This window comes from Oncorhynchus masou, chromosome 21 (assembly GCF_036934945.1).
Source record: "Oncorhynchus masou masou isolate Uvic2021 chromosome 21, UVic_Omas_1.1, whole genome shotgun sequence".
Taxonomy (NCBI): Eukaryota; Metazoa; Chordata; class Actinopteri; order Salmoniformes; family Salmonidae; genus Oncorhynchus; species Oncorhynchus masou.
In genome coordinates, this window is record NC_088232.1 from 27,949,851 (window position 1) to 27,976,212 (window position 26,362).

The window sequence follows — 26,362 nt, forward strand, 5'->3', positions numbered from 1 at the left end:
AAAATAAGGAAACGCGTACACATCCACCACAGCAACATCTCTGAACTGTTAATGACTCTGTAAGAATGGTCTTATGGTTAACGTACCATTAGAATTGTGTGAAGTTTACCTTTATGGGGGGAGGATAAAACATTTCTGGTGCACTTTCTCTGTCTAATAATTACACTGTCGGCCAATGTTCGAGTCAAAGGAAAGGCCACTGTTACCCAAATGCAATTTCACAAAAATGCAAGAAAATATCCCTTTCAGCATACTGGAACACTAAGTATGTTTTCTTTTCCGCACAATTGTTTTCTTTTTGTCGTCATTTGTTATTCCTTCATAAAGTTACACATTACTTCTAGAGAGAGTCTGACATGGTGGCCTGCCTGTGTGTATTATGTACGAGTGTGAGTGTGTGTTTAGTAATATCACCATGTCTGTTAATCACAATGCCTTCTCCTCGCGTTCAGCTCCTGAACTTAACTTCACACTCAGAGCCCCGTAAAGCACGAGGTCGGTCTTCCGTTGCTCTCTGCGTCGGAGGACACAAACATCTCCAAAAGACATCCAGAGCCAGGGGTCTATAACAACATGTCACCCCCCTTTGAGAGGTGAATGGAAAAACAAGCTTCCGCTTTCCTGTGTTAGCTAGCTGTGTTGTGGGTAGGTCGTCCCGGGTGAGGGGGAGTCAGAGTTCAGTCAGGTCACCCGGCGGCCTTGTGCTTGCCCCCGCAGCATCGGCAGGCCTCCCCACAGTGGTGGCAGGCTCTCAGCGGCAGGTAGCAGCACATACAGGGAGCGATGAAGGACAGTGCCGTCAGGGCCAGCCAGCGCAGGCAGAACTGCTCATCGGCCGTGTCACACGAGCACGGGTCCGAGAAGTCTCCCTCAGAGTCGGACATGCAGTGGTACAGCATGCTCTCAGCACACAGCATGCAGCTGACTTTATAGATGCACTGCTTGATGGGGTCTGGAGCGTCCTGGCACTGGCCCCGCCGGTTGTCCTCATGATTGAACATTTCCCGACAGTAGATACAGCGTGAACGCTCACCATCCTCCCGCCGCCGCCGCCCTTTTTTGGACTTGAGCAGCGGCGAGGGCTGGGTCTTGATGGAGGAGTCTTTACCCAGCCCTCGCCCTGTGTCCATACCCATACTCCCAGGGCCCGAGTGGGACTCCATGCCCGGCCCCTCGGGGAAGAGGTACTCACACTTCTTGGTGTCCAGTTTGTGGAAGGAGGCGGGGAAGTCAGAGTCCTCTCGCTCCACATCATGCTTCCACATGAAGGGGTGGCGGTAGTCCTCGTAACCGCGGATCAGAACGTCCTTACGAGGGTTGATCCTAACGATCTCCTCCTCGTCCATGTGAAAGCTCACGTGGCGCGTCGACTTGAAGGAGACCTAGTGGAGACAGTTATTATAGTATTTTCAGAAATAGTATACTTAACTAGGTTTAATCTCCATCAGTGATAAAGGGCGAATGATATACAATAATATAGAGTAAGTCTAGAGACGTTTGATACTGACCTGAGGAGGCAGGTAGCGCCGGTTGCTGGAGGGGAACTCGTCAAAAGGCTGAGCGCGGACATAGCAGCCTCGGCAGGGCTCTGTGGACACCACACTGTGGACACTCAGGGGGGAGAAGGGCTCCTTCATGGGTGTACAGATGGAGGGTGGCTCCTCACACAGGGGCTGCAACACAACCACACACAACCAGTCAGACGTCGGCCACAATTATCAACTTCGAAACTCAGCAAAAAAAGAAACGTCCCCTTTTCAGGACCCTGTCTTTCAAAGATAATTCGTAAAAATCCAAATAACTTCACAGATCTTCATTGTAAAGGGTTTAAACACTGTTTCCCATGCTTATTCAATGAACCATAAACAATGAATGAACATGCACCTATGGAGCGGTCGTTAAGACACTAACAGCTTACAGACGGTAGGCAATTAAGGTCACAGATATGAAAACATGGGACACTAAAAGAGGCCATTCTACTGACTCTGAAAAACAAAAGAAAAATGCCCAGGGTCCCTGCTCATCAGCGTGAATGTGCCTCAGGTATGCTGCAAGGAGGCACGAGGACTGCAAATGTGGCCAGGGCAAGAAATTGCTACAGGGAGACAGGATGGACAGACAGACGGATTGACGAACAGACGGACGGATTGTCCTCGCAGTGGCAGACCACGTATAACAACACCTGCACAGGATCGGTACATTCGAACATCACACTTGCGGGACAGGTACAGGATGGCAACAACAACTGCCGAGGTACACCAGGAACACACAATCCCTCCATCAGTGCTCAGACTGTTCACAATAGGCTGAGAGAGACTGGACTGAGGGCTTGTAGGCCTGTTGTAAGGCAGGTCCTCAGCAGACATCACCGGCAACAATGTTGCCTATGGGCACAAACCCACCAACGCTGGACCAGACAGGACTGGCAAAAAGTGCTCTTCACCGATGAGGAGTCGCAGTTTTGTCTCACCAGGGGTGATGGTCGGATTCGCGTTTATTATCGGAGGAATGAGCGTTACACCTAGGCCTGTACTCTGGAGCGAGATCAATTTGGAGGTGGAGGGTCCGTCATGGTCTGGGGCGGTGTGTCACAGCATCATCGGACTGAGCTTGTTGTCTTTACAGCCAATCTCAACACTATGTGGTTCCCTTCCTGCAGGCTTATCCTGACATGGCCCTCCAGCATGACAATGCCACCAGACATACTGCTCGTTCTGTGCGTGATTTCCTCCGAAACAGGAATGTCAGTGTTCTGACATGGCCAGAGAAGAGCCCGGATCTCAATCCCATTGAGCACATCTGGGACCTGTTGGATCAGAGGGTGAGGACTAGAGCCATTCCCCCCCAGAGATGCCTTGGTGGAAGAATGGGGTAACATCTCACAGCAAGAACTGGCAAATCTGGTGCAGCCCATAAGGAGGGGATGCACTGCAATACTTAATGCAGCTGGTGGCCACACCAGATACTGACTTTTACTTTTGATTTCGACCCCCCCTTTGTTCAGGGACACGATTCCATTTCTGCTAGTCACATGTCTGTGGAACATGTTCAGTTTATGTCTCAGTTGTTGAATCTTATGTTCATACAAATAATTACACGTTAAGTTTGCTGAAAATAAACACAGTTGACAGTGAGAGGACGTTTCTTTTTTTGCTGAGTTTATATTCAACACATCTAATTCCAACTTATACAAGGCGTCTTTATTATACTTCTAAATAAGAAGTGTAACACTGACTCACATTTGCTACAGGTGCCACTGATAACTATATGAATTCCAACATTTGTCCACCAGGTGGCAGCCAGAGCCCACATTTCTCCCTGTGCTTCTGCCTGAGATGACTCAAGCACCGTCTGTTGAGAACTCAGAGTTCCTATCAGCCGCCCATGTGTTCCCACAGGCATTTTTATTGCTGTGAGATCTACAAACATGGGCCTGATAAACACATAGCCACTTTTAACCCTGTAGCCAGTTCCGCAGTCCCGTGTGGCTCAGTAGGTAGAGCACGGCGCTTGCAACGCCAGGGTTGTGGGTTCAACCTCCACAGGGGGACCAGTACCAAAATATATGCACTCACTACTGTAAGTCACTGTGGATAAGTGCGTCTGCTAAATTAAAACGTAAAACATTCCCTCCTCTTTAAGGCTAAATGTGTCCTTTTTGTCTCAGAAGGTATTAACGGCATCATCCACAGACAGCTCCTAGTCAACTGAAAATGACAAATACTGTTAATAACTATGTAACATACACACACCAAATACATTCATACATGTTCAGACAGACACCTGTTAGGTGACAATGGAGTATGAGCCCAATCCCAGCAGGAGAGGCAGAAAGGCATGGAGGAGAGGAGATGGATAAGCAGCCATGACAGAGAGAGGCCTTATGGCCAGCACTTTTCAGCACTCACACAAGCATGGTGTCCCATCTGTGCACATGCCAGTACACACATGCAGACACAGGCACACAAATTCTCACACGCACAATAATATATATATATATATATATGCAACCTTACACGCAGTTACACAAAGATACATATTCTCACACACATAAGCATACACTCCCTGGCTCCATCCAGACTTGTCCATCTCTCCCTCCCTCCCTCCCTCTCTCTCCCTCCCTGCGTGTGGAGGAGGCTGCTGGTTAGTCAGTGCACTGTGTAAAGTAGCCCACGCCAGTGTTTTAACGCACAGCGGAAATCTGGTTTGCGCCCAGCTGCTGTTACAGTAATTACTGTCCTGTGGTTGCTAAGAGATGCCTCTCACTCTCAACAAAGTGTGTGCGTCTTGTTTCCTCTCTGCTTCTCTGAATGCTAAAATACTGTGTCACACACACTCAGTGTGTTAGACGTCTGAGCAGGAAGGACAGACCAAGAAGAGGAGTAGAAAGAAGAGAAAGAACAGAACAGGATAAAAAAAGTGTGTGTACGAGAGCATATGTATGTATGCATGTATGTATGTATGTATGTATGTATGTATGTATGTATGCATGTATGCATGTATGTATGTATGTATGTATGTATGTATGCATGTATGTATGCATGTATGTATGTATGTATGTATGTATGTATGCATGTATGTATGTATGCATGTATGTATGTATGTATGTATGCATGTATGTATGTATGTATGCATGTATGCATGTATGTATGTATGCATGTATGCATGTATGTATGTATGTATGCATGTATGTATGTATGCATGTATGTGAGAGAGAGAGAGCACGGCCAACGAGTCTGCCGAGAGAATGTCATAAACCAGCTCCAGCTGGAGAAATGCAGCCCATAACTTAAAAAGACAGATGACAGCTGTGTGTGTGTGTGTGTGTGTGTGTTTTAGGGGAGTGAAATGGGAACCAGATTTGGGCTTCCTTTTAAAGCACTGGGCTGAGCCCCACCATTCAAAGGCATGCGTGGGGGCCAATCTGGTTCTGATCTGACCCCAGAGATGTCGAGGGGGGAGATGGCGGGGAGCAACCTGGCGCAGGACCAACATCAGAGCTTCAAGCGCTCCCACCCTCCCAGGCACCCACACGGGGGAAGGGGCTTGGCTGCTCCACACGCTGGAAACCCCATAAGGCACAGGTGTGTTGAATCAGCGACTCATAAGGAGTCACAGGTCCAGGCATCTGCATGACGACCTCTGAAATATCTGGCTCCTCGGTTCACAGTATTTCATTGTGAAACTTCCCAAGCAAAAAGCATTCAGATGTGTGTTAGAGAGAGAAGCAGAGGGGGAGAGAGTGGGATTGTGTATGACGAGTTCTTCAGTGTCACAGACGATGACTCATTCCTAGTATGAATCCTCGTAAACGCTGCTCAGCCCTGCTCTACACTGATTCTACGGGGGGCTTCTCTTCAGTAAGCTTTCTACCTCAACCAAACTACCTTACTTGGACTAAAACATGCACCGTTTGACCACCCACCACTGGGGTTTGCTTCTTTAATGTCTCTTGAACTATATCACCCCACCTCCTCTCAAATACTTGGCTGCATCAAAATCTCTGCAACCACAAACTACATCTCCCACAAGTCCTATCTTCTACATCCATTTGAGATAAGGAAAGGCTCATCCATCCCGCTCAGCTGAGGTCATGCAGTAGATGTGTTTTTCTTCTTCTTCATAAATCTGTCAAATGTTGCATCTAAACAAGGTTCTGCAAAGGCTAAGTCAAGGACAGCAGCATCTTGTCAATGAAGTGTGTGAATGTCTATGAGAGTGTGTGTGTGGGGGGGGATTTTTGCAGTATGTCAGCCTTTGACAGTGTCGACTGTGCATGTGTGTGTGTGTGAGAGAGCGAGACTGGCAGTGGGTGTGAGGTGTCAGGGTGAGGGAGGGCAGGATGTGGGCTGATGAGGGCCCTACACCACACACAGGCACACACAAGATACAGAGCCGAGCATTACACACACGCACACACACACACACACATCTGGACTGGGGGTTAAGAGGTTCCAGATACCAAGAGACCTGGATGGCCATTGATGTCTGCATATGTTCAGAGTATCAGGGGAAAACCAGACATCCTAAAACGCTCTACATGGCAAACATGTTACACAAGTCCCGTCAAGCTCATACAGAGAGTGACTAGGCTAAATCCAATAAAAGGCCAAACAAGCCTCCAACGTGCCCTACCTCCCGTGTCAACGTGCCCTACCTCCCGTGTCAACGTGCCCTACCTCCCGTGTCAACGTGCCCTACCTCCCGTGTCAACGTGCCCTACCTCCCGTGTCAACGTGCCCTACCTCCCGTGTCAAGGTGACTCGTCTCAAGGATCTTGGCTGGGCTCCAGCACATGGTCACTTTCAGCTAAATCAATTCATGTCAGAGTTTCGACAAAGAAATTCAACTGGACAAAACCCAACTTATTTCTATGGCCTTCTTAGTCTGCGCACACACAGTTCTCGCCGTCCGAGTTAAATTCTGGGATGGGGCACAGCACATAGTGATGGCTAAAACGTGTTCCGTTATGAAGAGGTGCAGGCTAACGTCACACAGTAGATATGTTTCCAGTAACTTGTCCAGTGATTTATTTTTAACTTTTAAAAGGTTTGCGTAGAAAATAGATGTGACAATTGCCTGCTAGGGTGGGTTTCCATTCAACCATCTCGTGTCGATGAAAACAGCTGGACGTAATGACGTCACACCTACAAAAAAATAAAAACAGTAGGAAAGAAAATAATGACAAAACTAGTGCCAAATAAAAATGCAGTGGTTGAAGTGCTTCCATTAGCTATTTAGGTCAATTGCGCATTAATAAATTGGCAACAAACTTGCTTGCCCTTCCACCTATCCGTTTCACGTCTCAGGTAGCCCGCGAAAGCCAGCATAAAATACTAATATTTGACATGTTCTAATAATTCTCATGTGCCAATGTGTCGCCACAGTCGATGTCATGGTGAAACCTGCACACCTGTAGAGCTGAAATAATTGGATGGTGAAACTTTCCAGCCAACCAGAAAAGCAAGGAGAAGCAATTCAGGCATTCTTCAAAGTCAGGACAATCCTTGTCCAGCAAAGAAACATGATTGTTATACTAAAAAATGTTTTTGCAAGCAGTAGCCAGAATTAAATGTTGGAGTGGAGCTTTATAGTTATGCGGTGACATCACGTGCGTACCTTCAAAATGATTCGGCAAGGATAAATATGTTGTAGATCTTTAGAACGTTTCTCCTGTATCTGCCGTTTCCATTACACATACTGCAAAAACATTACAATTATTTTTTTGACATTGCTTTTGTCAAATACACCTGGGTCAATGGAAGCTTGCCTAGCGTCTGGTGGCATTTGAGTCAAGTGTTAGTTAGCTCCATCTCTTTGGCTGCGTGGCTTGGTGTGAGAGTGTGACTAGCCTCACAGTTTCTCGCCCGTGTAGCCCTCTCCCAGGTCTCAGACCGCAACACTCTGATGCCAAATTACCATGGCGACACCCTTGGTTGCTCACTTACTGAACCCCCCTGCTCCTCCCACCCACCCACCCACCCACCCACCGGCCGCCCGCCGGCTCCTTTGCTGCCTGGCAACAGCTGTCATTGGACTTCCTGTACAGCTGATTTCTTAAAGAGGAAGCTGCTCTCCACAGGAACAGATCCTCTCGTTCCTCTCACGCCCTCTGACCTTCTCTACTCCACGCTGTGAATCAGGTCAGATACTGTGGGGTCAAAGGTGATTGCAGCCCAGCCGCCAGGTCACTGGTGGACACAAAACCCCCAGATACTGGGAATTAAAGAGCAGCAGGGGATACTAAATCATTAGCTTAGCAGGTCATCTGAAACAATGCCTTTTGTAAAGAGGTTCAGTTTGCCATGTATACTTCCACAAATACAACACATTGGCCTTTCGTGTCACATATCTGATAGGTTTGTCTACTTGTGGTGTTTCATAAGCAAAAACTTGAGCAAGGAGCAGTGGTGTTTTTACAGCGCGCTCCATATCTAAAGCAAAATCAGCTTGGGTGTGCAGGCCTTTACCTTCACTCACTGTTGATGAGATTGAGAAAACTTTGCCATCTACACTGCCGAACAGTACCAGTAGCTTGTAAAAGGTCATACTAAGGAGGACAAAGAGAGCCAACTCCTTTATCAACTTACCAACACACTACACCTGAGCACAGCTCAATCTACCAAGAGATGAGGAAATACGAGTGGTTTCAGATAACCCACAAAGACAAACTGGAGAAATGTACCATGTTGACTTTTGACCGGGTGACAGATATGCACACCTAAGCCGTGGGCACACTCCACAACTCCCCAGCAATGAAAGGGAAGGCAAGACCCTGGCTGTTACAACATACCCATATCCTAAAGACAACTGTCAGAGGAAAAGACAAAGGGAAGGCAAGACCCTGGCTGTTACAACATACCCATATCCTAAAGACAACTGTCAGAGGAAAAGACAAAGGGAAGGCAAGACCCTGGCTGTTACAACATACCCATATCCTAAAGACAACTGTCAGAGGAAAAGACAAAGGGAAGGCAAGACCCTGGCTGTTACAACATACCCATATCCTAAAGACAACTGTCAGAGGAAAAGACAAAGGGCCTGAAGCAGTACTGGGATAGAGTGTCGTGTTGAGCCACTGCTCAGATTTACCTCGGCTCTGCGTCCTTGAATCAAGCCCAGGCAACAGAACTGAATTACACTAGACTGGTGGGAAGTCAGGTCAGTCCGACAGAAATCCGTAGTGCTACCAAATAAAGCCATGGAGAATATACGAGGACCCTTGTCCCTGGACTCACCTGTAATCCATCCAGGGAGTCTGAGTCACCAAACGCAGGACAGCCTGAAAAGAGAAGATGGATTAAAGTCAGAAATTCAATAAGAATTCCAGCATGTAGCTACACAGACACAACAGACAGTTCACATAACATACTGTACATCCCCACGTCACCACGTCCCTTTATACCAAAAGTCCCTAAAATGTCCCCAGACGTCACACATTCCCACAAGCATGCCACTGGTGATAGATGGGAAGAGGGAAGCCATTGAGGGAAGTATGGTAGGCCCAGACTTACATTGACCATCACAGCTAAATGGGGAAATGAAAGCTACTCTGTGTTAGTAAGGCACATGGCCTAATGAAATCTGCTCTCTTCTTGTATAAGTACAACTCGGGTGGGGGATAAAAAGCCATGACGATTTTGAAGAAAGTAGACTTATGATAAGAATACTACATTAAACAAAAATATAAAATCGCAACATGTAACAATTTCAATTGAAATAAATTCATTCATAATCTATGGATTTCACGACTGGGAATACAGATTAGAGGTCGACCGATTAATCGGAATGTCCATTTTCAGCTTCCAGGAATTGTGTACAGATTCTTGAGACATGGGGCCGTCTTAAACATGACGTGATGGCAGCGGATGAATGGCACAACAATGGGCCTCAGGATCTCGTCACAGTTGCTATGTGCATTCAAATTGCCATCGAGAAGATGCAATTGTTTTATGCCTGCCCATACCATAACCCCACCGCCACCATGGGCACTTGTTTCACAACGTTGACATCAGAAAACCGCTCGCCCACACAACGCCATACACGTGGTCTGCCATCTGCCCGGTACAGATGATACCGGGATTCATCCGTGAAGAGCACACTTCTACAGCGTGCCAGTGGCCATCGAAGGTGAGAATTTGTCCACTGAAGTCAGTTACGACACCTAACTGCAGTCAGGTCAAAACCCTGGTGAGGACACTGAGCATGCAGATGAGCTTCCCTGAGACAATTTGACAGTTTGTACAGAAATGACTTGCTTGTGCCAGCCCCACAGTTGTCAAGCCCCATCAGCTGTCAAGTTGGCTGGTCTCACAAGATCCCGCAGGTGAAGAAGCAGAATGTGGAGGTCCTGGGCTGGCGTGGTTATACGTGGTCTGCAGTTGTGAGGCCAGTTGGACGTACTGCCAAATTCTCTAAAGTGATGTTGGAGGCGGCTTACGGTAGAGAAATGAACATGAAATTCTCAGGCAACAGCTCTGGTGGACATACCTGCCGTCAGCATGTCAATTGCACGGTCACTCGAAACTTGAGACATTTGTGGCATTGTGTTGTGAAAAACTGCACATTTTAGAGTGGCCTTTTTTGTCGCCAGCAAAAGGTGCACCTGTGTAATGATCATGCTGTTTAATCAGCTTCTTGATATGCCACACCTTTCAGGTGGATGAATTATCTTGGCAAAAGATAAAATGGTCAATAACAGGGATGTAAACAAATATGTGCACAACATTGAGGGAAATAAGCTTTTTGTGTGTATGGAACATTTCTGGGATCTTTTATTTTAGCTCATGAAACACTTTATACGTTTATATATTCATTCAGTGTAAGTAATAGTACTGTTGAACTTGAACCCAAATCTTAACAACAACATGTCTAAAAACAAGCTTTGATTGAAATGTTGGGGGAAAGAAAATTTGTCCAAAGTTAAATGTTGGCAGTAGTGTAGAAAACAGAGATTAGCTCCTTTCCACTGGGACGGACGAAGAGGAAACTGTTTGTACCTACGGCATCAAGAGGCTCTTTTAAGACTCCCAGTTCACTTAATTAGGATCACCAAGATCTCATTTAAAACAAACCAGGCAAGCAGCAGGAGAAGCCAGGCAAGCAGCAGGAGAAACCAGGCATCCGTGTCTCTCCGTCTCTAGTTTAGAGAAGGAGACTGTCGGGTGGAAACGTAGCAGAATCAAACTGCGGAAGCATTCAACAGTGTGCGTGTATCTTTGTGTCAGTCTCTGTCCATTGTTAATGTTATTTTTCCCCTAACCTTTATTTTTCCAGGCACGTCTATTAAGAACAAATTCTTATTTACATGGATGGCTTGGCCAAACGTCTGTCTGTAGCACATTGAGTTAGAGACTTTCTGCAGCACGACTCTGCCAGTGCTGGGCCATGGAGCTGCCTGAACCATGTACCCACCGTTGCCATGGCAACAGAGGACTGCAAGGTTGAGACACACACACTCAAACACACACACACACACTGCAGTCCGGCAACAGAGCGATGCAACGGGAATACAGAGGAACCTGCCTGTGTGGAGGAGAGGCATTACACAACACTGGAGGAATACAGAGGAAGACAGAACACAACAGAGGATACAGGGAGGAGAGGAGCAGAGTAGAACAGGCACTGGGAGCCAGGCAGCACTCTTATTATACAGCCATTCCTGACAAGACCAAAGCCATAGGCATGTGTGTTAATTTACAGCAATGATATTTCTGCTAATACACTAGTATTGACTGTTACTTCTACTGGTTTATCAGTACCTAAGACATTTTGAGCTAGAGTTACATACACATTTTGGTATAGGCTAGCGACACTTTTTCATGTTGTTAGACCCCATCAGTTTCCCCCCCAGGTCTACAGGGCCAGGAGGTGGAGGAGGTATCCATAGCGCCCAAGCCAGGTTTGAGTCTTGAGTAACACAGGCCAGGAGGCTGGATGGCAGATTGCTGAGCTGGCGCCTCTCCTGCTAATTGGATGCCGTTGCTACCTCTGGCACTACCTCTACTGGAAACTCTTATCAGAGCCCCGAGCTGCTGTATTAACCTCTGCCCATCTCCAAACACTTAGCCCGGCCTACACAAGCCTCAGCCCATCTGTAACCAGGTTGGCCTAGCAACAACCAGGTTAGCCTAGTCCAGCTCCTGCCCATTAACAACCATGTTAATCTAGCCTATCCCAGGTTCAGCACATCAACAACCATGGTAACCTAGCCTATCCTCAACCCATCTCTAACAATGCAAGCCTCACTCTCAGCGGAGTCGGTAGAAAGTGGTTACCGTTTTTTAGGGATATTTTCAACCTAACTTCTGGAAGTGGGGACTCCGCTATTCCAAACTCCACCTATCTTAAAGCCCAAACTCCACCTATCTTAAAGCCCAAACTCCACCTATCTTAAAGCCCAAACTCAGACTGCTGCAATTTTGAGACTGCTCCTATCCTCTAACTCAACTGTCTAGGCTGCCAGTCTGTACAGGAAGTGGTGCCCTTATCTCCTCCACAACTGGCAAAGATAAGATAGGAGGGCCAATCATGGGTGAGTGAGCAGGGAGCAGGGGAAGTTGTCACAGCTAATCAATGCTATGCATCAACCACCTGGAGAACAGGTCAACCATTACACGCCAGATATAAACAAACATAGAATCACACGCAGAAATTTACACGTTCACACACACACACTAATTCATACAAACAGACACATGCATAATGTCAGAGGAAAGGAGTGAACTGAGGTGGACAAAAGCTCGGGGATTCTTCCTAACCCACCTTGGTTGATGTCCTCGATGGCCCTGCGGATCCCTCTATCAAAGGCCCTGGCATCGGCAGGACTCTGGAAGGTCAGGCCAAACTTCTTGTCGTTGATCCTCCAATGGTGGAATATGGGGTTGACCTTGTTGTAGACCAGGTCCTTCTTTAGAATACACTCCAGAACAACCTGACCACACAGACGAAAATCTGTTAGTGACTTGAAGTTCCCAGATAGTAAAACGTTGGTCCCACAACTTTAATGCAAAAAATTTTACGATACAGAAGCACACAGATCACAATCTAGTCGAGCTCTCTCCAGAAGCAGAAAACCCCAAAATAATGTACATACCCAATAAGCAAAGCCATTCATGGTTAAAGGGATACTGCGAGATTCTAAGGTTTTATACTACTGCACAGGTACCTGTGGACTTCGTCATTGCGCTATCGCTAATTAGCATTGGCTTGCAAAACAACCTCTACCATCACACTGCACACATGGGCAAAGAAAACAGTATCCACAAGTTCACCTGACTCGAGGTTAGTAGAAAAATGTCTTGAATTGCCAGAATCTTGCAGTCTCTCTTTATGTAGAAATCCATCTTGAGAGGAGTGTAAAATCACTAAGTGGAAACCTCGTTATTTATCCCTGTCCGAGGGAGCCTTTGAGGAACAGACATTAACCTCCATCTTACTCCTCACCCTAAGACGTATAATTGTCTCATTTAAATACAACACCGAAAAACCAAACAAGTGGCGAAAGAAAAGCCCCAGTCCTGTCCCGACACTGGTTATGAAACTTTGGAAAAATATAAACAAGTCCAACAATCATTTTAGACATCCCCCCCCCTCCTCATAAATGTGTAAAACACATAACGGGGATGACTACCTCATCTCTGTATCCCACACAATACAGATCATTGTAAGGTCCCTCAGTCGAGCATTGAATTTCAAACACAGATCCAACCACAAAGATCAGGGAGGTTTTCCAATGCCTCAAAGGGCGTTGCCTATTGGTAGATGGGTAAAAAAATAAAAAGCACACATTGAATATTCCTTTTAGCATGGTGAAGTTACTAATTACACTTCGGATGGTGTATCAATACACCCAGTCACGACAAAGATGTAGGCATCCTTCCTAACTTAGTTGCCAGAGAGGAAGGAAACCGCTCAGGGATTTCACCATGAGGCAAATGGTGATTTTAAAACAGTTAAGAGTTGAATGGCTGTGATAGGAGACAACTGAGTATGGATCAACAACATTGTAGTTACTCCACAATAAATGACAGAGTGAAAAGAAGCCTGTACAGTATAAAACATACATCCTGTTTACAATAAGTCACTGAAGTACAAAAATATGTCAAAGAAATTTACTTTATGTCTTGAATATAAAATGTTTTTTTGGGGGGGCAAATCCAACACATCACTGAGTACCACGCCTCATATTTTCAAGCATGGTGGTGGCTGCAGCATGGTATGCGTATACTTGTCATCCGGAAGCCTAGGGAGTTATTTTTTTTTTTTTTTTTAAATGTTTTTTAAATTCAGAATAGAGCTAAGCAGAGGCAAAATCCTGGAAGACCTGGTTCAGTCTGCTTTCCAACAGACACTGGGAGACAAATTCACCTTCCAGCAGGACAATAACCAGTGTTGTAGTACTTGAGACAGGTCTCGGTCTGGTCTCTGTGTAGGACAGTGAGGACTCGTAATTTCTTCCAGAGACCAGAGGAGTAAAAATCAAAATGGTCAGCTTCCATTCAGAAAGCACATAAAATCACTTTGCGAGGCCAAATATATACACTCCTTTCTTTAAAGTATTGTTAACAGCCTTTATATCTATTGTAAACATGTTAGTACAGTGGTGAACCTATAGGCCTTCAGTGTGTGACAGGTTAGCACAGTGGTGAACCTATAGGCCTTCAGTGTGTGACAGGTTAGTACAGTGGTGAACCTATAGGCCTTCAGTGTGTGACAGGTTAGGCACAGTGGTGAACCTATAGGCCTTCAGTGTGTGACAGGTTAGGCACAGTGGTGAACCTATAGGCCTTCAGTGTGTGACAGGTTAGCACAGTGGTGAACCTATAGGCCTTCAGTGTGTGACAGGTTAGCACAGTGGTGAACCTATAGGCCTTCAGTGTGTGACAGGTTAGCACAGTGGTGAACCTATAGGCCTTCAGTGTGTGACAGGTTAGTACAGTGGTGAACCTATAGGCCTTCAGTGTGTGACAGGTTAGTACAGTGGTGAACCTATAGGCCTTCAGTGTGTGACAGGTTAGTACAGTGGTGAACCTATAGGCCTTCAGTGTGTGACAGGTTAGTACAGTGGTGAACCTATAGGCCTTCAGTGTGTGACAGGTTAGCACAGTGGTGAACCTATAGGCCTTCAGTGTGTGACAGGTTAGTACAGTGGTGAACCTATAGGCCTTCAGTGTGTGACAGGTTAGGCACAGTGGTGAACCTATAGGCCTTCAGTGTGTGACAGGTTAGTACAGTGGTGAACCTATAGGCCTTCAGTGTGTGACAGGTTAGGCACAGTGGTGAACCTATAGGCCTTCAGTGTGTGACAGGTTAGGCACAGTGGTGAACCTATAGGCCTTCAGTGTGTGACAGGTTAGGCACAGTGGTGAACCTATAGGCCTTCAGTGTGTGACAGGTTAGTACAGTGGTGAACCTATAGGCCTTCAGTGTGTGACAGGTTAGCACAGTGGTGAAACTATAGGTCTTCAGTGTGTGACAGGTTAGCACAGTGGTGAAACTATAGGCCTTCAGTGTGTGACAGGTTAGCACAGTGGTGAACCTATAGGCCTTCAGTGTGTGACAGGTTAGCACAGTGGTGAACCTATAGGCCTTCAGTGTGTGACAGGTTAGCACAGTGGTGAACCTATAGGCCTTCAGTGTGTGACAGGTTAGTACAGTGGTGAACCTATAGGCCTTCAGTGTGTGACAGGTTAGTACAGTGGTGAACCTATAGGCCTTCAGTGTGTGACAGGTTAGGCACAGTGGTGAACCTATAGGCCTTCAGTGTGTGACAGGTTAGTACAGTGGTGAACCTATAGGCCTTCAGTGTGTGACAGGTTAGCACAGTGGTGAACCTATAGACCTTCAGTGTGTGACAGGTTAGGCACAGTGGTGAACCTATAGGCCTTCAGTGTGTGACAGGTTAGTACAGTGGTGAACCTATAGGCCTTCAGTGTGTGACAGGTTAGCACAGTGGTGAAACTATATGTCTTCAGTGTGTGACAGGTTAGCACAGTGGTGAAACTATAGGCCTTCAGTGTGTGACAGGTTAGCACAGTGGTGAACCTATAAGTCTTCAGTGTGTGACAGGTTAGTACAGTGGCGAACCTATTGGCCTTCAGCGTGTGACAGGTTAGTTCAGTGGCGTACCTATGACCTTCTGTGTGACAGGTTAGTACAGTGGCGTACCTATGACCTTCAGTGTGACAGGTTAGTACAGTGGCGTACCTATGACCTTCAGTGTGACAGGTTAGTACAGTGGCGTACCTATGACCTTCAGTGTGACAGGTTAGTACAGTGGCGTACCTATGACCTTCAGTGTGACAGGTTAGTACAGTGGCGTACCTATGACCTTCTGTGTGTGACAGGTTAGTACAGTGGCGTACCTATGACCTTCAGTGTGACAGGTTAGTACAGTGGCGTACCTATGACCTTCACGTGACAGGTTAGTACAGTGGCGTACCTATGACCTTCTGTGTGACAGGTTAGTACAGTGGCGTACCTATGACCTTCTGTGTGAGACAGGTTAGTACAGTGGCGTACCTATGACCTTCTGTGTGACAGGTTAGTACAGTGGCGTACCTATGACCTTCAGTGTGTGACAGGTTAGTACAGTGGTGAACCTATAACCTTCAGTGTGTGACAGGTTGGTGATTCTGAAAGGACATTAACCCTAATACCAGCACACTCATGTAGAATGCACTTTTTGTAAAACACAAAGGGCCAGTGATGTAGTGGAGGCTATATACACACGTATAGGCCCTACACTCACTTTCCTTCAGTGGGTATTGTGTATTTTAACTTCTTAATTCCTACTGATGCGTATCAAAGTAGTGTAGTGGAGGAATACAACTTATTAATGATGTAGTACAATAGAGAAATCTTACACAAAAGTAGCCTACACAATCCCAAAGCATGCGAAATATATTCACGAGCACCGCACAAACGGGCTAGATTCAGCAGAATATCATCTGCTAGCAGCAAAAGTGTGCAGTTTCAACTGGTTTTGGCATGGAGCGGTTCACAGAAGAATAGCATCGGTAGCCGGTAGGATAAGAAAGACGTTTCAACTTATCTACCAGTAAATGCTAACTAAGGCAATAATGGGTATGTAAACCAGATACTGAAAAAGTTTAGTCCAAAGTGTTGGATAGTAGGCTATTTGTGATGTGCAAAGTGTCATCATGTGCTGTTTGCATCAGATGCATAGACATGGACAGAGGCCCACCCAATCAGATGTATGTTGTAGACTTCAAATTTGTCTTTTTTTGAGAGTAAAAATCTGAAACATCTATAGGAAAACTAATTTTATAAAACATAGGAAACATAGGATTTTTCACACAGGGTGCCTTTCCTGGGCGGGCGGTTAGGGAAACCTTTTGGAAAAATGTGAGTATTCCCACTTCTCCAGGCACCACTGCATAGGGCCGATGGAAAGACCGCAGTAACACACAGCATGATGTTAAAGGATAAGCAGTCCATAAACTCAGACATAATAAGCCAGTAGTTCCCAATCATAAGAATACAAAAACAAACATTAAGCATTTCCCAATTGAAATGTACAACTATAACTTCCCAATGCAAAAAACATTTCACGTTTTGCACACCAAGTAACCAGTGACCTAAAGTTTAAAGTGGAACTGACAGAGTTTAAACTACTTTGCAGATATGAAACAAACAGACAATCATAATATCAGTAAAAAAAACATTCAATTCCCAGTTTACGCTACAACACCAACTGTATAAGGTTTTAAAAATGGGATCTATTTGACTCAAAGTTCCATGACGAACATTAAGGCATTGTTGGCAGAATAGATGGATCTAGGTTCAATTCATGATTGTCCCATAAATATTGCTATCAGGTTGTAAATCACAGCTGGCCTTGTTTGCTGTCTGCATTCGGGATGTGATGCACTGTTTTTAGTGACTCAATATTCTGGACAATAACGGAAGAATATAACTAAGTCTGGGAATGTCAATACAATCAAACTAGCAAGGGCAATGATCACAAGTCAGTCATAACGTGGCTAATAGACTAGCGTATCCATTTATGTAGCAAGTTAAAAACACGGAGCTTAACGTTAGTTAGCTAGCTGCTTGGAGGATGTCATGCCATTGGAGGAGTAGTTGGAGGAGTTTTCAGTGCCTATATGCAACTAGAGATGCAGGTGTCATTTGGTTAGCTAGCAAGAACTTGAACAACTGTTATTCATTTAGCATCTCTTGCTTTGGCTAATTCACTCTGGCTCTTTACCCCAATTTCAGAGCACTCTCGTCTGAGTGTGTCAGAGCGGAAAACAATTGATGAATTTACAAACGCGCAACACTTGCTGAATATGACCAGTGTCAGTAAACATATAAAAAAATGTGTCTATAGTTAGTCAAGAATGCTCTAGATAACATGTAAACATCCTAACCAGCTCTGTTACGGAGAGTAAAATTGTCAGTGAGGTGTGCTCTCATTTGTGTCTGGAAGTAGCTAGCTAGCAAGCTAGCCAACTTTAGCCAGTTCGCTTGGTTGGGACAAGCATGCATTGGCAGGCAAGCTGTAGAAGAATGAGGCGGCTACAATTCCCCATCGTTTATCAATGCAATTGTGACAGCCAACTAGCTGAAAAGGTTTGAGGGTTTAATATAATGTTCCTTCGTTAGATTTTAGCTTGCTTAGCATTAGTTGTTGATCTTGTTGTTTATTTGCATAACTGAGGGAGAGAGAGCCTACCGTTTCATGCTTGCTTGATCAATAGGACTGTGAAGTTCCCAAATGTAAGAGGACTCTGGTGGTGTTTACATATTTGCAGAAATACATTCAGAAGTATTTTGTGGCTTTTGGCAAATGGTTTCAAGTGATCTAAAGTCGCACTGTTGCAACTGCCTGTAAACACACAGTCCAGTTCAAAGTGAATGATGGCAGGCCCATGAGGCAAATGGCTTGTTGTACAAAAGGGCAACTGTATCTCTGACTGGCTAGACCGTGGGAAGACTACTGCTTGTATTTGGAGCTGTGACTATGTTGGCCTTCAAGAAGGCAGACGTTTCACTGGCCAAATCGGATAGCTCAAATCTCCATGCATACAGAGCTTCCACAACCTGGCCAAGCAAAGTTTGATACTAGCCTATGTAAGATTGAATTCATTTTAAAACCATGATCACAGAGAGACTGACAAAGAATACAGAAGAGCTGCTGTTTTTACAAGTTACTTTAAGTTTTAATTTAACACTATTACAAAACATAAAACGAGTAGCCAAGTGTAGATAGCTCTGCGTTATTATTATTAGCAGCTTGTTGTGTCTATTTTAATATCGAGGAATATTTCACTTTATCTGGTCATAGGAACAACATGAATTTGTGCATGAGGCAGATGCGGTGCGACTCGAGATTCGCCATCAGGTGAAAGACGATGTCTCCTCTCTCTGATCAGTCTCCCTGGAGGAAAGGAAGTAGAGGGCAGGGCCCGTCGTGACAGACGGAACTTCTGTTGCTCCCTGCATTGAGACAAATGCAGTGTTCAAAACAACTGGAAACTCTGAAATCTCCGACTTCAGACTACGCTGCATTCAAGACAACTGGGAACTCGTAAGAAAACGAGATCAGACTGCAAAAAAAAATAGTTTTGAACAATCATCCAACTTGGAATTCCACGTAGGAAACTCAGTCCACATATAGAGCTCCAACTTTGACCTGAAGATCACTGACGTCATGATTTGACCCAGTCCCCCCCAAGTTCCCAGTTGTCTTGAAAGCACCGTGTGGCATCAGATGCAGGTACCATCAGTACAGTAAAATAAGAACGCTAATTATTTACATTTATGCTCCACAGTGCCTCGCAAGTGCTACACCAACTGATCTATTTTGTTGTCAAAGCTCGAGTTATATCTAATATGGTTTGAGAATATCAATATTGGCAGGCCAGGCATATAGCCAATATGCTGTGATAATATATTAGGCCTGCTGCACAAACCTTATTCCTACAGAACTGGTTATATTAGGTTAATGTTACATTTTTTGTTAAACTATTGTTCAAATAAATAATCTGAGTGGTAGATCTCGGCTTGCTGGGAAAGTGACCTTGACACAGAAAAGGTTTGTGACCACTACCCAAGGCAGATTAAATGCATTGAGAGGTGGCCATTGGTCTGAGGTTGTGTGTGAGCGTGCACAACGAAGAGGGCCAAGTGAGTGAGACGGGGCGTGTGCACCTGGGGTTGGATCAGGGAGGGAATCGAGGGACGACACTTGGTAACTTGTGCATTCTGTTTGAATCCCTTATTTGGGGGCAGTCTATAACATGGTCATCTGTGTTGATGGTATTTAGTAAATGAGATGAATCAATAAAACAAATAAGTGAAATATTCTTACCAACGCAAGAACAATACTAAAGAAACCCCTAAAACAAGTCAACATTCAAAGAAAGTCGAGCCCTAATTGCACCATGACAGTCGCTATCTAAATCACTGTCAACCTGTGCACCTTTGTTGATGTTTGATAAGAGTGCATACGTGGCAGCTGTATGTGAGGGCGTGTGGATGTGCGACTGTGGTCACATGAGTAGGCAAGGAAACATATTTGGTGAGTTTGTGAGTGAGGGAGTATGACATTAGTGCATGAACACATTCCCAACAGGCCGAGCAGATGTGTAACAGACAAGGTGTGTGTGTGTCGCTCCCAGAGAAAGAGAGGAGTAAGAAAGACAGGGGTAAGGGTTAAGCCCTTGTGTTCACAGAGCCAGCTGAGGGATAGAGGGAGAGAGAGAGAAGAGGGGGCAAGAGGTGTCTGCCTCTGGGGCTGATTGTGGGAGGTGAGACTGAGCGGAGCCGGTAAGGTGAGCGGTGGGCCCGGGAGGAGGAAGTATCTCCACTAGGAGGAATGACGACAACGCATTCTACACAGGGGAGGTAGAGTGAGAGGAAGAGAGGTGACGTGAGAGAGAAAAAAATAATAGGAGACAGGAAGCGAGAGAGAGAGAGCAGATTAGGAAAGACAGTGAGAGATAAGTAAGGAGCGAGAGGATTCATGGAATTAAGATCGTCTAAACAGATTTGGGGAGTTTAGAGTTGCACTCTGGCTTTTGTGACAGGAGGAGGGGGACTGATTCCACTCTGGGATGTTATCAAAAGGACAGGACTGTTTCTCTGTGTGAGAGCAGACACCAAACAGCAGACACACACCACACAGAGATGGATAGATACCACATCCATCCATTCAGATATCCCTTTGGTAATCTACCAAGCAGCAATGCTAGCTAAAAACGAATTCCAAAAACAACTTCCGATGCACAGAGTACCTGGGGCTGAGTCCTCTTAGATCGTATGATCTATTATTTGTACTAATTTATCAGTTAAAGTGAGTGATGGTTGCTGATAATGGGCCTCTGTACACCTTCGTAGATATTCCACAATTTTTTATTTTTTTTATTTAAAAAATCTGCTGTTTCCAGCTACAATAGTCATTTACAACATTAACAATGTCTACACTGTATTTCTGATCAATTTTATGCCATTTTAAAATGGACCAAGAAAATGTGCTTTTCTTTCAAAAACAAGGACATTTCTAAGTGACTCCAAACTTTTGGACGGTAGTGTAGTGGGGCAAAAATTATTTTGTCAGCCACCAAATTGTGCAAGTTCTCCCACTTAAAAAGATGAGGCCTGTAATTTTCATCATAGGTACACTTCAACTATGACAGACGAAATGAGAAAAAAAAATCCAGACAAATCACATTGTAGGATTTTTTATGAATTGATTTGCAAATTCTGGTGGAAAGTAAGTATTTGGTCAAAAACAAAAGTTTCTCAATACTTTGTTATATACCCTTTGTTGGCAATGACAGAGGTCAAACGTTTTCTGTAAGTCTTCACAAGTTTTTCACACACTGTTGCTGGTATTCATCCATACAGATCTCCTCTAGAGCAGTGATGTTTTGGGGCTGTTGCTGGGCAACACGGACTTTCAACTCCTTCCAAAGATTTTATATGGGGTTGAGATCTGGAGACTGGCTAGGCCACTCCAGGACCTTAAAATGCTTCTTACGAAGCCACTCCTTCGTTGCCCGGGCGGTGTGTTTGGGATCATTGTCATGCTGAAAGACCCAGCCTCGTTTCATCTTCAATGTCCTTGCTGATGGGAGGTTTAAACTCAAAATCTCACGATACATGGCCCCATTCATTCTTTCCTTCACACGGATCAGTCGTCCTGGTTCCTTTGCAGAAAAACAGCCCCAAAGCATGATGTTTCCACCCCCATGATTCACAGTAGGTATGGTGTTCTTTGGATGCAACTCAGCATTCTTTGTCCTCCAAACACGATGAGTTGAGTTTTTACCAAAAAGTTCTATTTTGGTTTCATCTGACCATATGATATTCTCCCAATCTTCTTATGGATCATCCAAATGCTCTCTAGAAAACTTCAGACGGGCCTGGACATGTACTGGCTAAAGCAGGGGGACGCGTCTGGCACTGCAGGATTTGAGTCCCTGGCGGCGTAGTGTGTTACTGCTGGTAGGCGTTGTTACTTTGGTCCCAGCTCTCTGCAGGTCATTCACTAGGTCCCCACGTGTGGTTCTGGGATTTTTGCTCACCGTCTTGTATGTCTTCCATTTCCTAATAATTGCTCCCATAGTTGATTTCTTCAAACCAAGCTGCTTACCTATTGCAGATTCAGTCTTCCCAGCCTGGTGCAGGTCTACAATTTTGTTTCTGGTGTCCTTTGACAGCTCTTTGGTCTTGGCCATAGTGGAGTTTGGAGTGTGACTGTTTGAGGTTGTGGACAGGTGTCTTTTATACTGATAACAAGTTAAAACAGGTGCCATTAATACAGGTAACGAGTGGAGCACAGAGGAGCCCCTTAAAGAAGTTACAGGTCTGTGAGAGCCAGAAATCTTGCTTGTTTGTAGGTGACCAAATACTTATTTTCCACCATAATTTGCAAATAATTCATTAAAAAAATCCTACAATGTGATTTTCTGGATTTTCTTTTCATTTTGTATGTCATAGTTGAAGTGTACCTATGATGAAAATTACAGACCACTCATCTTTTTAATCTTTCTTAAAACACTCCAAAACAAAAGTAGCCTATTAGGCAGGCTACACAAATAGTAGAAACAGAAATAGGAAGTTAGGTTAAATCTAGCAGTGGAGAAAGAATTGTTGTATTAAGAGTCAAAAAGCTTAAAACCCTTTACATTCGTGGGAATTGAAACATTTCTTACAGAAGAAATATGAAAAGCATATGCATAACCATTGTAGCAATTGAAAGGGAACAATCTGGAGATAATGGGAACATTATTACACCAAAAGATGAGTACGCAACATTTCACTTGAATCAAAACATTACTCTGTTGATTTGATTATTTATTGTACTTCTTGCAACATTTGTTGATAACAACATCTGAAAATACTCTGGATAACATGATAAGACTATTCATGGAAAATGTGGGGTAGGTGCAATATAACATTTACAAAGGTTTGAGTAAGAGGGCTAACTGGAGTCTCCAAGTGGCACACACCTCTCCAAAATGTGCACAGTTCCTAAGCAATTTCACTGCACTTATGACTCACAAGAAGTCTTCAACTATAAGGTACTGTTCTGAGCTCTCCTAGCTGTGCCGCTGAGGAAGCAGAGCAAGCACACTTGTAAATGTTTCATTTAAAAACACACCCCTGCATCACCAAATTACTTTTGTAGTTTACGCAATCCAAAAATGGTCAAGTAAAAATCTCAATCTGGGTCAGGTGGGCATGATTACAAAGCTTTTTCTATTGCCAACATGACTAGCTAAGTTCTAAAGTAGGATCTGACAGTGCTAGGCTTGCACAAGGCAGTTCAGAGAAACAGACCGTAATGTTGGTGCGTATATAGAAAGGGGTCATGAGTGTATTCAGGTGCGTGTGCCGCGCCAAATATTCTTCACAATAAAAACAAACATAGGCTCAACTCTGTTCAGAACCACCCAGGGTTTGACAACACGTCATCTTGTAACTGTACAGACATAGTGATCATAAACGTTGACACGATATAAATATATATATATGACATGGATTTTATGATTTGGAAATGTGAAGAGCCCATTTGGACTCACAGGTGTTTGGCTTTGCTCGTATGACATCAAAACCATCTTTCAAAACACATGGTCCTCTTATTTACAGTATGCCGCCAAAGTTGCCCAATTACAGTGAGGGAAGGTGACCGCTTCTTGTCGCACATCAAATCAAAGTTCATTTGTCACGTCCGCCGACTACAACAGGTGTAGTAGACCTTACAGTTCAATACTTACTTACAGGCTCTAACCAATAGTGCGGAGGAAAAAAAGTGTGTGTGTGTAGGTAAGTAAAGAAATAAAACAGAAAGAAGACATTTGAAAATAAGAGTAGCAAGGCTATATACAGACACCGGTTAGTCAGGCTGATTGAGGTAGTATGTACATGTGGGTAGTTAAAAAGAGAGCGCTGTTATAATCTGAGACCTGATAATTCAGCAGCCAATTAAAGCTGTGTTCTTTAACACACACACAAAGAGAGAGAGACCACAGAGAGAGAACAGAGAGAGAGAAGGCCCATTGGTGGCTATATCAGGAGCCAGCTGACTCATCAGTACACTCTGTGCCGCATCACTGCACTGATAGCCAGACCCCCCCCCCCCCCCCCCAACATCGCAGTCACCACCTATTCTCCCTCTTTCCCACTCCCTCTCTCTTTCTGTCAAATGTTTTGTTCCACTAACTCTTACAATTTGACTGGCCATTTCGCTCTCATCCTTCTCTCGTTTTCCTTCCTCACCATCTCTTTCACTGCTCCCTTCTTTCTCTTGTTCTCTGGCTCCAACTCTTCCCATGTTTCACCCACTTCCTTCCCTCGATGCATTTCTCTGTGCCCCTCTCTCTGGGTGTCCTCAATCTGCTGGTGGCACAGTGGGTAATGCCAGCTGACACCCTGGCACTGGGTGGCATGCCCCAAACAGCCTACATATGGTGGGGTGTTTGTTGTGGTAGCCGGGGAAGCCATGTTTTACTACATGAGCCACCCAAACATCTGAACTGAAGACGTGCTGTAGGTCTGACTGTACAACACTCCGAGAGCACGCCCTGTCCCACCGCGTAAACACACACGGGGTGGGAACTATGAGTGTCAGTCTGAGGTGGAAGGATTGTCTCTAGTGAAACGGCGGGTTGGACCTCCCGCTTTAACAAGCCACTGGGATTGGTGACATCACCATATTCACGCTCCATGTTGCACAGTGGCCCAGGCTCAGAATAGACAGTTACACTTGAAGTGACATGGCAGGGAGGAGCCACGTATCCGCAAAAATGAATTAATACAGTCATCTCTTAATTCTTGTCAAGGGAAAAAAAAATGGCATCAGAGTTTTGGGGCAAGAGCATATGTATGTATGTATGTATGCATATATGTATGTGTGCGTGCGTGCGGGACATACGTATGTATGTACGTACGTACGTATGTGTGCGGGACATACATACGTACGTACGTACGTATGTATGTATTCATGAATTGAAGCAGTGCTCAGAGCATGACTATCCATTCATTAATTTCTTTCCTTCATTCCCTTCCTTCCTTCCTTCCTTCCTTTTCCCTCTGATATAGTTTAACGTTTAATTTCCTACATCCCCCATTCTCTTCTCCTGAGCAGTCTGTCCTTCTCTTCTCTCTGATGATGTCAGCATGTATCACACCCTCAGTCAGCCCTGCTCCTATTTACAGATACCTGCCTTGCAGTGGAAGAAAGACAAACAATCACTTCCTGTGTGTGTGCGCGCGTGTTGATCTCATCCCACGACCCCCTCAGTGGTTGTTGCGTCACAGGCTGAGTCGTGCATAGTACATAGCGAACATACTTGCACTCCATTGTGAGCGGCGAGTGTTAGGCGTGGGTGTGGTCCTCAGAATGAGCAAGGGTTGCAAGGTGAGGAGTGTGAGGTGTGTATAAAGAGTGTGTAACCCCTTGAGTGGAAGGTTGGTATAGTTTTATAAGAATCGTAGGCTACATGTCATACATCTTAAATGGGGAGAATTGTGCTTGGTGTGTTTAGAAAGCCAGTTGGACCTTTACCGATTTGTCTTTCAGCCTCTCCCCCTTGATGAGGAAGTCTGCTGTGGGGTTGGTGGTGGTGGTGTTTGGGTCTGTGGTGCTGCTGTTGCTCTCCGCTGTCTGGCTGACTTTGTAGACGGTAACGCAGCTGAGGCCCCCGCCTCCCAGAGGCAGCCACCCACCACTGGAGTCATCCCGAGTCATGACCACTGCTCTCACACGCGCATAACTGTCACTGCAGACAGAGAGAGAGACATAGTTAGGGTGGGACCGCAACAAGACCATGGCATCAACCTCCACATATAGAGAGAAGTTGAACACAACCATGTTGCCTCATGAATATAGGGGTGCCATTGCACACAGACAGAACATGGTTAGACATAATGACTGCAACACATTCCATGACCACTGCTTGAACACACACAGTTTATAACCGACCGTGATGTGACACTCTCGCAACTGTCAGTAAGTGAGAGAGGGAGAGAAAGAGAGAGAACCAGAGACAGGAAGACAGAGTTTGAGGTGTCAGAGAAAGACAAAATCATTTGAGCAGACGGGTCATAAAAACAAACGTTTGAACATCTTGGCCATCTATTGTTATAATCTCGACCTGGCACAGCCAGAAGAGGACTGGCCACCCCTCAGAACCTGGTTCCACCTCTATGTTTCATCCTGGGTTCATGCCTTTCTAGGGAGTTTTTCCTAGCCACTGTGCTTCTACATCTGCATTGCTTGCTGTTTGGGGTTTTAGGTTGGGTTTCTGTTTAGCACTTTGCGACAGGGCTTTACAAATACATTTGATTGATAAAAGACAATGGCAGGAGGGCCTGGGAACCCAAC

At 45.1% G+C, this 26,362-nt stretch overlaps 1 protein-coding gene across 1 annotated transcript in view; it reads right to left on the reverse strand.

Moving 5' to 3' along the window:
- Nucleotides 1-290: 290 nt before the first annotated feature.
- Nucleotides 291-26,362, reverse strand: part of LOC135508050 (sprouty-related, EVH1 domain-containing protein 1-like) — a 74,392-nt gene continuing 48,320 nt past the window's right edge. Inside the window, exons 2-6 of the mRNA XM_064927961.1 lie at nt 25,544-25,757; nt 12,265-12,433; nt 8,739-8,782; nt 1,509-1,673; nt 291-1,382 (exon numbers count right to left, since the gene is read on the reverse strand). Of these exons, the coding sequence (XP_064784033.1) occupies nt 687-1,382; nt 1,509-1,673; nt 8,739-8,782; nt 12,265-12,433; nt 25,544-25,757 (1,288 nt within the window). The 3' untranslated portion in view covers nt 291-686. The remainder of the gene's footprint in view (nt 1,383-1,508; nt 1,674-8,738; nt 8,783-12,264; nt 12,434-25,543; nt 25,758-26,362) is intronic.